General features: G+C 39.2%; 1 protein-coding gene across 7 annotated transcripts in view; it reads right to left on the reverse strand.

Moving 5' to 3' along the window:
- Positions 1-1,609: 1,609 nt before the first annotated feature.
- Positions 1,610-13,365, reverse strand: part of DOCK11 (dedicator of cytokinesis 11) — an 81,008-nt gene continuing 69,252 nt past the window's right edge. For 6 of the 7 annotated variants that reach the window (XM_027687176.1, XM_027687180.1, XM_027687178.1 and 3 more), the window contains 6 exons: positions 11,933-12,079; positions 10,785-10,995; positions 10,290-10,480; positions 9,541-9,641; positions 7,994-8,132; positions 1,610-5,435 (listed from right to left, as the gene is read on the reverse strand). In XM_027687176.1, coding sequence (XP_027542977.1) covers positions 5,313-5,435; positions 7,994-8,132; positions 9,541-9,641; positions 10,290-10,480; positions 10,785-10,995; positions 11,933-12,079 — 912 coding nt within the window. In that variant the 3' untranslated portion in view covers positions 1,610-5,312. Of the gene's footprint in view, positions 5,436-5,531; positions 5,545-7,993; positions 8,133-9,540; positions 9,642-10,289; positions 10,481-10,784; positions 10,996-11,932; positions 12,080-13,365 lie in introns of all 7 variants that reach the window. The other variant, XM_027687181.1, reaches the window with a different exon arrangement.

The following is a 13,365-nucleotide window of genomic DNA, read 5'->3' on the forward strand; positions in this document are numbered from 1 at the left end:
TCATCTTTTTTGGTTTTGGATTTTGCAGCAGCTTCCATCAGTACTTTGGGTCTTAACTGACATAATGACAGACTCTTCAGAAGATGGCTGGAGTGGGTTCAAAAAAGGGCTCAAATAGAATACAGCTGAATCTGAGGCACAAAAATCCAAAACTATGAGCTGAAAAAAACCCCCGTCTGACTCACGGGGCCTCTCCCTTTTCGACCTCAGTGTTTTTTGGGGACATCTAGAATTTTGTGATATGAGTGTCCACAACGGCCATGAACTCTGCAAAATCCCTCTGCGCTGCTGCCCAAGCCCCATGGGAAATCAGAAATTATGAGGAACAAAACCCATCTCCTTTGCAGAGCACTTTTGGGTAGATGTGGAACCAAGTGTGCTTGTGCAAATGTTGTATCCCTGTCCAACTTGCTATTGCAAGTCCATGCATTAACTTTTCTGCTCACAGTTACCTAAGTTAACATGATCTATTTAATTCATCTGTTTATTTGGCAAGGGAGTAACTCCTTTACCTATCGGGGAGGCAGGGCATGAAACTGGTTCTACAGCTGTTTTGCCAAGTCTTCCCAGAGTCCCATAGAGAAGCCTCAGGGGTAGAAGACAGCAGTGGAAAAAGAAGTTTGTCCTTAATGTTCTGGTGAGGTAAATAATAATTATGCCTGACTTTCATTACATCATATAAGAGCTGGTAAAACTGCCTGGCCTGAGCATGTACACTAGTTTATCTTCCATGTAAGTTGAGTTAATTGGAGAAGAGCAACAATAAATATGTACCCAAAGAGCAAAAGTCTGGGTTTGAAAATTGCAACTACAAACCAGAGCTAAAACCAGATCACACACTTACTGGATATTCTTTAGCAAAGTAGGGTGATCTACTGGGATGTTTCCTTACTAGTCATTCATACCTTGTTCTATTGATAAATTTGTATGCATGTCTGTTGTCTGTCTCAGGTTTCCTGATGAATCACGTTTTTGGGATCCCTCTGAGCTGGATTTATGGCATTTCTGAATCGATATCTTCTATTTGTTGCTGAATAATTTAGTGTTCACAATTTCATTTGGTGTATTTATGTACTAGAAGGTTTATTACAGTAAAGAGGCAGCGTATGTGATAGCTCAGTGGACTAGGATTTAGTCCCATGAATCTTACACTGGTATTAGCTTCTGATCACTCATCCTATTCTGCAAAATGAAAAAAAAACCCAAACCAAAACCCTAAGCCAAACATGTTTATTGCAACACTTATTTTTCCTGTTTTTCATAGTCTTTTATTTCGACCCGGAATAAACTCTCTGAACTCGTCTGAATGTGATTTTTTCCTTGGCTTCTTGTCAAAGTTATTCATTATTCAAGAAGAAGAAAGTAAAAAGGGCAATATAGGATCACTGGTGTCAGAAAGCTCTGGAGCAGTGCTGTGCATCCCTCAGTGTCCCAGGTGCACGAGTGAACAGCCGAGGCAAGGGGGAGGCTCCGTTCCTCGGCACACACAGGAGGTTCCACGGGGCTCATACAACACGTTTTGTACAACACGCACGGTAAAAGCACTTCTGTTATGAATATGTAGCAGCAGGTGTTAAATTTACAGGAGAAGGGAGTTAATTACATCCAGAATAGCCAAAAGATTATGTATATATCACAACTGGTTCACCATTGCTTGACACAAGCATATTATTTAAAGGTTAAGTACTACACAATCTGTGGTTGCATAATAATTGGCTGTACACAGTGTTCTGCAATCCAGTAAGAAACCCTTGTTTTATTAAAGAACTCAGCTCAGTGAACATCAAATCAACACATGCTACTCTCCTCCAGCAGGTAAATTGAGTAAGATGTGGTTTAATTTGTATGAGATTTTTGAGCCCATGACTTCCACTTCTGTTTTTTTCCAATTCTTTTGGGTCAAGTTACTCAAATCATAGGGTTATTCTGCAGACTGCTGTGAAGTACATGAGGCCTGTCTCTAGAGAAAGGGAAAACAAGCACATTTTACCTACTGTCAGACAAAAGGTGTCATGTTTATGTAAAGTCTTATTCTATATCTAAATACCAGGTTGCATATGTTCAAAAGTCTTCTGGAACAAAATAAACATGTCACACGCTGCAGGTGTGTAACATGATGATTTTCATTTGTTAGCCTATCTCATGGAAATTCCTGTTATCAGAAGAAATTTAGAACACCAAGTAGCATGTAGAAATACATCCTTCGCTGCAGTAAGTTCTTCATTCCAGGTTTTTTGGGGGAGAAAGAAACATAACTCTGAAGTTATTTTTCTTAAAATACTACTTTCTAATCTCTCTGCAGAGAGAAAACCAGTAGGTCAAAGAAGAAAATGTTTAGCTTACTCTATAAAACTCTAAAAGCAAGTTCTTGTACATAAAATGCTGGCAGACCCTTTGTTGCTTTATATGTCCTATTTGCAAACCATCTGGATCTAGCACATACCATTTTCCAAACCAATCCTGATACTGAGAGTAGCCAAGTGCTCTTAAACCTCATGGAGAGATACTTTATCCTGTTTCTTTGCCTTTTACACAAAACTACCAATGCATCCATCCCAAAGGCTTGATGTGTTGCACAGCAGTTTTGCAGCAAAAGTTATTAGAGGCACATATATAAAATATGTAGATGTAGCCACATTGAGATACAGAAAGAGTGCATACCAGGATGTAATTTGAGATATGTTCTACTAATTTTTCCAGACCAAAAGCCTTCCACCATTCCTCAGGCAGTATAAGAAAATAAAACAATTATAATGAACGACAGACATTTCTGTTGTTCCCAGAAAAGCAGCAAATAGGAAGTACCCAATGTGAGTACCAGCTACATAAAAGTGGCATAGATACAGTACACTCTCCAGATATATCTGTGAATTAAGATATTTCAGCCTGAAATAACAAAAAATCTGGAGGATTTCTTTTAACTGCGACAATTATACGGGAAAAAGTCTAGGTAGAGAAAATGTGATCATCTTCTTGGCACTATTGTCCAGATACAGCTGTAAAATATCTAATGGCCACTCCCTAGATTCATGAATACATAAAAGATTGGTTTGTTACCAATCTTTTTATAACCCATCTAAAAAGGAGATTATTCTGTAAAAAAAACCAGAAAAATTATTTAGCTGCAGGACAGAAGGCAAATCCTTAGGGCATGATCATTTTTGTAATTCCTTAAAACTGCATATAAGTGTGTATTCTGAAATGTAGTGACTGTATATATTCTAACCACACTAGTATTAAACACACTTCTTTTTTGGCCAAATTACCAAGACAGCTTTCCAGTATATGACAGTGAAATAACAGGACAACTCCAATACCAACAACAACTTGAGAAGTTCAGACAAAAATGCATCTTGGAACATCGAAGACATTTGAAGATATGAGCAAGAATTTCACTGGAATTCCAATAAAAATAAGGAATAGAAATTGAAAATTCAGCCAACAGTGTTACCTCAGAACATTAAAGACATTAAAAAACATGCACATGAATCTTACTACAAATCCAGGAAAACTATTGGGTTATCTGCAGTATTTAAAAGAGCTTTTGGATGTCCATATCTCATCATTGCTGACTGCAGCCAAGATATGCCTTTAGTACTGATGTTTAGAGGTTAACTAGCTCCAAAAAAATCTTGTACTGGATCGAGCTTCAACACCTGTTAGTAAAGAAATTTGGAAAACTCTCACTATCTGCCTTTAAATATTATTTGTTGAAAGATGACAATCCATAAGGTGCTAACCATATTTAAACACACCAGTCTCTCTTCCTCTTTCTGTTATGCTAAATTTGGAGCCTGCCTGGCATAAAAGCACAACAAGCAGAAATGTGGCCAGTTTGTTATACAGGCACATCTGTATTTTGATTGCAACAGCTAATGGGTGAATTTATGGATCACAACATTATTTTCTCAGAAGACAATTAATCCTAGGTATTTAGAATCATGCAAAACAAACATTTTGAAATGTGGTCCAGTTACTATTTGAAGATAATTTTTGTTACAAAGATTAGAAGCTTAACATTTTATAGACACTACAGCCAAGCTAAATACCCAGCTGGAGTCCTTTTATTATGGCATTTTGTTACATATCCTTAAAAACCCCCACTCTTCCCATATGAACTACTGGAACCATATTTACAATTGATGGGATTTTGAAAAAACATGGATGTTAAAAATGTTGCCAGATAAAAGGATTACTGCTCTGTGTTGTTCTTCCTGCATCTGAAGTGTCTTATTAAAAAGAGACAATGTATTCAAGCTTTGGGATGGGGAAGGAGGAATAAAAGAATTATGGAAAATACATTTTCTCTAATCACATGTCAGACAAAAAACCCAAGCTTTCAGAAAACAGATCTGATTAACAGGAGGGAAAATGCATGTTTTATGGTGCTAAAAGAAATCCCCTCAATTTTGTATGAGTTATTTCAATGTGCTGCTTTTTTTTTTTAAACTACATCTCTCAGATTATTAGAATTTTTCTGAACACTTTTAAAGCACTCTATAATTTCCAACTCAATTTAAGGTGTCCTCAGAGTTTATATTTGTGTGAGACCATGAGTGGTAAACAGGAAAACTCATCCTAAATGACAAATTTCTCAGGTTGTCCTTAGTGAGTACAATCCATCCTCTCCTGCAGCTGCAACAGGTTACCCAAAATTTAAATCAGTTACAGTAAGCTCAGCTTTCATGGAGATTACTTTAAAAATATCTGTTCTGAGGATGTATGAAAATTATAATTTCTGACTTAGGTTTTTATTTATTCCAGACTAGGGCAAGCTTACTCTCATTGAGTGCAAGAGGGGTGTCTAGACCCCAAGTCACTTTTTAGAAGAGGAAGGTCTCTTACTAGTGACTACAATTTCTCCTTCATGTTTCCTATCCAACAAAGCTTTTAGCAGCAAATATGATACAATGCAAATTTCTATATACTCTATACTCCTTCTATTTACAAAGTAGTTTTACATTTTATTATATTCCATTGTACAACTTTACATAGTACGTCATCACTTCAATTCATAGTTCAGCAATTCAATACATATTTAGGTAACTGCCTTTCCATGTCCTGTTATACATTTGGCTTAAAAAAAATAGTAGAAAACAAGCACAGTGGTGCAATGTCCAGGCACTTTCAATGTTGCTCAGCAAAATAAGCAAGCACCCTGTTTGAAAGCATGGCAACTCCTTTTGGGAAACAAACAAACAAACAAACAAAAAATCCACAACTGAATCTTTGCTCATCATGGATGGTTTTAAGCATCCTTTGTACAGTTCCAAGAATTCCTGAGAAAGCTCTGTAAAATATGACTGATATGTTTATATTTCAGCAGTGGGTCTGAGTGAACAGTAACTTCCATCACTGGAGGTTCCGCTGATGGCACAGAAGACATGAAGGGAGTCGTGCATCCACGGCGAATGCATTGTGTCCTCATGGTAGATCTAGACAAAACAAAATAATCACAAATTCAGTAAAGGCCTCAGTTCATTATTATAATCAAGCTGTTTAAAAAGGTATGCAAAAAAGAGATATCCAACCTTGTCTTCAAAGCTGTTTCGCAAAGGCAGCGTAACAAAGAAATGAGAAAGAAGAGTAATTTAGCAATTTCTGTAGCATTAATATATACACTGTTCTGCATATTGCTGGATCATTTTTAGTTACACCTACGCACCATAGGAAAGAAACAGTTCTTTGTATAGCAATTTTTTTATTGTCTTAGCAGTAACAGAATTGTAATAGTTTTTTTTGTAAACACAAGGAGTACGTCCAGTTAAACCCAGCAGACACTCTCTACCTCTGTGCCATTTGGCAAGATATTATACTTTATAATCTGAAGGGCAGTCTGACAGCACAGGATGTAATTGGACTGGCAGAGCTGTGCTAGAGCTGACTGTGTATTTGTTTTTCACCATGTGGTTCACCAGTTGGCCTGAAGTTGCATTACTGGAACTGATATCACTGGCCATCATAAACAGCTTCTGGACATCCAGCTTTCTGCCAGCCTCTGAAGCTTCCAGGACCCGTTCAGCTGCAGTTTATCCATTTTTTGTGTTTACATTTCCCTAACTTAAAAGATGTGTAGATAGGTCACAGGCTGACCCAGTGAGTTGTCCACCTCCCCTTCCACCTCAAACAAAGGGCACTGGCTGTGTTGCTTTGAGACACTGGCAATATTTAGAAAAGCATATGTTATTTGCAATGGGAACCCCAAATTAATGCAATATACTTTTTATGTTTACCTGAGTAATGTTGCAGAAGAGGAAAACATGTTCCATTAAGTTTAATTTGTTAGATACCTGGGCCATTTAACAGCAATGCAAAGTTTGAGTCAGCAGTTGTACATAATGTTGTATAACTATAAAGAACAGTGTTTTTAAACATGGTCTTTTAAACTGCCTTTTGAGCCAATACAAGAAGAAAGTGAAAAGTATATCCTTCCCAGGGAGCCCTTCACTTGGACATTTCAGTCATATTTTGCCCATGAACCAACGACAACACAACAGTGGATTTGTAAATCTATTGAGACAGTAGGGAGTGTGCTTTAACAATGCTTCTTTATTCTAAGATAACTTTAACCATTATACTGTGGCAGTGCAGGACTGAGTGATTTGGTTTTGATTTGACTATTGCAGAATTCAGAAGCCACAAAAGTTCCAGCAGCTGCATGCAAATTAAATGTCTTGGAAAGGTTTACTGCAAACAGCTTAGAGTAAGCAGGTGGCAACTCCTATGAACGAGCTTCTCTGAGCGAAGTTCAGCAGTGGAGTATGCAGGGCAGGTAATGCAAATGAAAAAAATTAGTGTGGCACATGTGCAAAATGAGTAGTTTGCACCCTAAAAAAATGGTGGTGATGAGCAGAATAGAAGAAAAATCTAACAAAAGCAAGAGGGGTGCACCAGTCACTCTCAAACAGATCCACCCTTGTGCTCCTACAACAAAATTCAGCCCCATCATGAGACTGTCTCCCTGAAATGATATTGTACTCTTCCATAACAAGATTCTGATTCCCATAAGCATTATTTCATTGTAAATAAACCTAATTTACAAATAGCAGCCTGGTGCAGTTGTATTATTTTTTGTATTTGCACATTTTTACATTACTGTGAACAACTGCTCAACTTACTGTGGAATTTGCCTAGCTGCTTTCAGTGACTTAAAATGTTGCATTTTTAATTCATAGTCACACGTGGACTGTATATCAACTAACTGGAAGTCCCTGAAAGGATTCATCTAAATTTCAAGTTCTATGAATCACAATGCAGTCTGTACCATTAATTTTATATCCTTGATACTATAAATCTACAACAAGCTTTCTTTTGCCATAATGAAGGCAAAATTAAAGAGCAGAGGTATGGAGATTACTTCAGAAACCCAGTTTTCATCTAATTTCATAGCATGATGCTAGGTAGAAGTGCAACTGCTCTTTGAATCTCTCACCTCTCTGATGCTACTACTCAAATGTATTTTCCTAGAAAGACTGAAGAAAACATTAAAACATGGATAAGATAAATTAGAAGAAATATTTTAACTGTGCATATAAATGACGTGTTGGCATCAGGCAAAAATTACAAGAAAACATCTTCTAAGCAAAAATAACATATTAAAAAAAAAGTAACTTAAGCTGGATATAACTGAGGGAATGGAAATTTTGCCAGAGAATTTTGATCTGTGACCTCTTGTAATGTATAAAACATGATGTAACACAGGGCACAGGATTTCTGACCACAACAGCCAGGAAACTGTAGTATGTGTCAGCAAAGACTCCACCCTGAAGCGCACTGAATACCAACACCAGACTGAGACTTTCAGTGAACAGAAAGCAGTTTTAGGAATGCACCAAGTCTATTGCTTAATTTTCATGTTCACTTATTTGCCTTTTTATATTTAGCTACACAACATGAAGAGTGATCAAGTTTTCAATTAGATCTCAGTTTTCAGCTGAGCTAATTTTCAAGCACAGAGAGCCACCTCTGCGGGCTCCTGACATGCAGTACGTGCCTGTTCGTGGATGATGTCAGAAAGCTCTTTCACCATATCCCGAAAGTTTGATTTTAGCCCCTCGTGGTACTCCACTTGGTCCTCCTTAATGAGACGCTCGTTGAGCTCCAGAGCAATTCCACAGGCTTGGATAAACTTCCTGGGGAGGAAAGGAATGAACTTGGGGCATTACAATAGCTTAGACTTCTACCAAGCAAACCAACCAAACAGACAGGCAAATCTCATTATTTCCCACCACCCTTTTTTGTCCAATGTTTGGGACAAGTTGCGTTCTAGGAGCATCCCTGGCCCGGTGGATCAGGGAATGAGGAGGGACTGCAACACAGGTATGGGGCTTTCTGCTGGAGCTCCTTCAAGCCTGGATCCTCAGCAGATGGGACACACCTCGAGCTGCAGGACCACACACAACTCACAGGTACCAGATAAGCCCAACCAGCTGCATGTGGGGTCACAAAACAGAGGGAGGCCATGGCCAGGCACAGAGGGGAAATCAGGTGTACAGGGCTCGTCAGAGCTGGGTGTGTGGCAAAGCAGGGTGCTGGAGAGGGCAGGTTGCTATCAGCAGAGACACCCTCCAGAAGGAAGTTACACTCGTGGGGAGGTGTAATACTGTTTCTTGGTTACCATTGTTTGTTCTTTGCTTCATTTCAGACACATACTTTCCTTTCCTATAAACCTAATTTGAAACGGAGTTTGTGTTTGTCCCGCTGGCTGCACCGCCAGCAGGAAAGGCTGGAAAGTAAAACTGCCTTCCCTCTAGTCTGCACCTATGCATGGCAGGTTTGCAGGGACTGCTTCCTCATTGTCAGGTTACTCAATACACAGAAGGAGAATTGGATTGGCCCAAAAGCTGCTTTCTCCATGTAATTACTAATGAGTGAAATGGGAGCCACCAGCACAGAGTAACAAATGCAGGGGGTGGCAGACAACTGGTTGCACCCGAGAGGTTCAGAAAATAGGGTGGCAAAGACTCATCATCCTGAGGTGAAGGAGCAGTTGCCTAATTATATCTTGGAGGACACTTTCAAGTGGGAGGTAAAACTTACCCTAAGGGACAGAAGTTAGAAAAACACCTGTGCAAGTCACACAGTTTCAAAAATTAGCAGCAGAAATGAGAACAATGGTCTTCCATAAACGGGGAAAGGATTTGCTTTAAAGTATTTCAAGTTCATTATTATCTAGCAAAAAATCCCTTTGGAAAAACTGGGAAACAATGTACAATATGAAAGATGCCTGAAGACAGGACTGTCAGATCTCTGGTTTTCAAACATACTTCCTTCATGTGATAATCATACCAACTGTTGAAGCAGGTGTTCAAGTAAATCTCCCCATGAAGAGCACAGCCCTGAGCTTGGGAACTCTTGACAGATATAATTACATTGGCTTTTCTCATATGTCTGAGCACCCATAATCCTATGAGACTTGGATCTTTATAAGACATATCAAACACACAGCATCTGCTGATTTTGGAGACAGACAAAAATATAATCAAAGCAAGTACCATGTTCCAGCCAGCTAGCTAGTTTTTATTACATTAGAAATCCTACCTGAACATCTCTTTCAACTCATTCACCTTCTTAGCAGGATATTTGCTGGACTGGCTGTCACTTAGGAAAGCTCTGGCATAGGCCAAGGGACCAGCATTAACCTAGAACCAAAGAAGAAATCATTTATGCTAGAACTTCTGCTGAGTTGCTAAAGGCATTTGTGAAAAGAATAACAATTTTTTTTTAAAAACCCACCCAACATTAGCTATTTCAATGCCATCAACTCTGCATTACTAATGCCACCAGAGACACTGAAAGTTTCAAAGGTTGAGTATTTTTCCATCTACGTTTTCTAAGATCAAAAGCTTAATGGAGATAAAAAGAGAGATTAAATTTCTTTCTTCATACTTTCCTCTTATTTCCGTATGGAAAAGCAGTATGATCCGAGTCCTAAGGTCATTTATCCAGCTTGAGAAGTCAGGCTTGCAAAAAGGCTATTTGTGCCTGCTACTTGCAGTGCAACGTTCCAGAGCTAAGTATATTTCAGCAGTCACCCACAGCCAACTAAATGGGCAATTACTTGGACTCGACACTGTAAACACCAGTGGAGAAAGTGCTTTTTGCCAGGAGCCTCCTGCTAATGCAGCAGCCAGCACTGCAGGGAAGCTGAGCTGGCAGGCTGATGGCTCAGCCCTGCAAGCCGGGTAGTTAATGATTTCTGGAAAGTCAATGTGTTGTGTCACGACTAGATGGCTCACCCTGAGTTGTGTATATAAATGCAGTTTTGAACAGACATCAGACAGACTCACCTGCACAGAAACACAGCCTTGCAATTTGAGCTGCAGCTGGATCATGTCCACATCACCAGCAGAGCAGAGTTTCTGCAGCTCTGCTGTCTTGTCTTTTATTTCATCAGTAGCAACGTCGATTGGTTTCAAATTAACCTGATGTTCATAATTGACTGGAATTCTCTTCTTTACGTATGGAAAGGAGTTGGAAGCTAGCAGAAACAGCAAAAGAAATTTATAGATTGAAAAGTCATGCAGCACATAGGAGTACTCTTCACAGAATATATACAAGCAGATTCTTGCTCTTAGGGATTTAATTGGTGTGTGTGAAATCTCAAACAAGGCTATAATTAACCAGCACCGTTTATTAATTTGGAAAAATGTGAACATAAAAACACAAGGTAAATTATCCCTCCCAACCAGGATATCATCTCACAATTCTGGGATATTTTCATGAGCTAAAATAGTTTCAAAATAGTTGCTGATACTGTCTCATGATCAGATGTTTGTACTTACTAGTTAGAATGGTCCTTTTTTTACACTGTTCTTCCACACTGCCATGCTTTTTTCCAGATAAAGTGTAAGGAGTTTCAAACACAAATCTATTGATGTTATGATTTCTTTCAAATTCAGTCTTTCTTTCAGAGATTTCTTTGTCTTCAAAATAGGGCTTCACGTAAGTCACTTGAATATGGGCATACTTAGGATCAAGGTCTTTAATGTTGACCTGTGGGTTACTCACAAAGAGAGCAAAGGTTAATAACTTACAGTTGGCTAATTTATATACTGGGATCTGATTTAAACTAATTCCCTGCCGACCTAGCCTTACTGCATGCAGATTAGGGACACATCAAATGCCCCTTTTGACCTCAGCTGGGATGTCTAGACCACTAGAAGATACACAAGACAAGGAGGTGTGGCACAAGAAACATGTCATGGTGCCAAACAAGCTACTCCTGAGCAGGCACTCATATCACCTTGTCCATCAATGCAGCACATGCCTGAGCTACTTAGTCCTTCTAATATGACCATAAAGTTTTTGGAGCACAAGCCAACGCTCATACAGTGCTGTGCTGGGACAGGCAAATCTGCAGGCTTGCACTAAGCCAGCTTTGGAATCACCAGTGCTGTCTTTGCTAACCCAGATAAATCTGCAGTTGCAGCCTAATGGTGTGAACAGCCCTTGCAGGGAGCATAAATAAGTATTCCATGTGAAAGAGAAGGAGCTATGGCTGGAAGGCCCCAAAAGATTTTTTTTTTAGACTTGGAGTGTCAAAGCAACAAGAAGCAACTCTGCTTCCAGTCATCTGCTGCTCTGTGCTGGCTTCTAACACCTGCCAACAACAAGGCTCAGTGGGATGGGGATTGCAATTTCCCATTCATAATTCCCAACTGATTTGTTTCCACCCACCCAGGAGCCAGAGCAGCACCAAAACTTGCAAAGCTGTGCCAGAACATCCACACTGGAGCATGAGGATACAAGGGGCCATTGGAAGCAAGGTGCCTGCAAGAGGGTGGAGGAGAGGGCTTGCTCCTCCCTTCCAGCTGGCAGAAGGAAGGGATGCTCTGTCAACTTCCTTCTTCAGCTCCACACAGCAAAGTTCACCCTGACAGCATTTCTGCTAACAGCATTTCATTAGCTTGTTCACGCACTTTAACTCTACCTTATTAGAATCCTGGATAATCTTTACAGTCTCTGACCCAAATTTTTCTCCATAAAGCTTAAGAAGTCTGAAGGAGATCTCTGAGAGGCCTGTCAGTTTGGGTTCCTTATAGACGTATTCCTTCCCATCTTCTTCTTCAAAGAATGTCTTGCATTAAACACAAAAAAAATAAAATAGTGAAGTAGTGAGGAATAGCTGTGTTCTGTCATTTGGAGAATTTTATCTTAGATTTGCTACTTGGAAAGTAAGTTTCTACTAACATTTCAGAAAGCCAAGAAGGTTTGTAAGGCTATGGCTCCCATAAAGTCTCTCTGAACTCAGCCTGTTTAATAGGTTCCTTCAAAAATTGTCTAATAAACCCCATAAAATTCCTCAACCAACCCAAACATAACATGTCATGGCTTGAGTACAATCAGTGAGAAATCTAAACAATATGGAAGATGGTTTGGCCAGCACACGACCTTTTGGAAGGTTGGAAAGAGACAAATGGGAAAAAAACCATAAAAACAAGGTACAGAGAAGGAGTTGAAAGATAATTAAGTTGAGGACAGCAGAGCCATAGGAACAGTCTGAAATTAAGGAATTTGTGTAGACTGTGAGAGACTTTAAGCAATAAAAAAAAATGGATTTTCTCTGCTTTAATTCCTCTTGTATTCAAGGAAGTGGAACTTGGTGTATTTACTGTAAGTAAAGACAAAACTGCATCGAAGGTTGTGCTTGCATCACCAGTCCTCCCAATAATGGAAACAGCATGAAAACTTCACACTTTGGCAAGCTATTCCAGTCAGAAGTTGTGACACAGTGTTAAAACTATTTGTGGGTAGCTGGAACAAAAAGCCAGCAAAGCTTTAAAAGTACAAAACTGGATCAAGTATTGATTGTCAGGATGACACGTTACATGGCCTAATTTTAGGGGCTAGTCCAGTTATTTCCACAGCTTCTGGAAAACTAACCTTGCAGTTGTTTTCTTTTATCTTTTGCTAACCTTATTTAGTTTTAACATATCCAAAGTTGTGGATAAGATGAGGACAAACGTAAAATGTATGTCTGCTGCAGCAAATGCAGCATGGCAATGCTCCAATATGTTGTGCCTGCAGTGATAGTGGTGTTCAAACGTACAAACCCATGATGGTTTCAGGGGTATTCATCATCTTCTTTAAAAGAAGGAATGAGGAAAAGCAAGGCTAATTTAATTTCCATAGGGTTTTCTAAAGAGGGGTCCTGTATGTCCCCTATGGTTATGGATCCACAAGCAGAAGTAGATTGTTCAGAGACAAAAAGGACATGAGGGTATCATACTTTAGATTAACTTCTACAGGTGGAATAAAAAAAAAACCCCAAAACCACAACTGCTTTCAAGCTCAGAAGACTTCATCAGATATGATAAGATCATGCCCCTTCCTGGGACTCTAAGCCCCAGATCTTGTTCAGTT

The sequence above is a fragment of the Neopelma chrysocephalum genome, unplaced genomic scaffold (assembly GCF_003984885.1).
Source record: "Neopelma chrysocephalum unplaced genomic scaffold, ASM398488v2 Primary Assembly neopelma1_73b, whole genome shotgun sequence".
Taxonomy (NCBI): domain Eukaryota; kingdom Metazoa; phylum Chordata; class Aves; order Passeriformes; family Pipridae; genus Neopelma; species Neopelma chrysocephalum.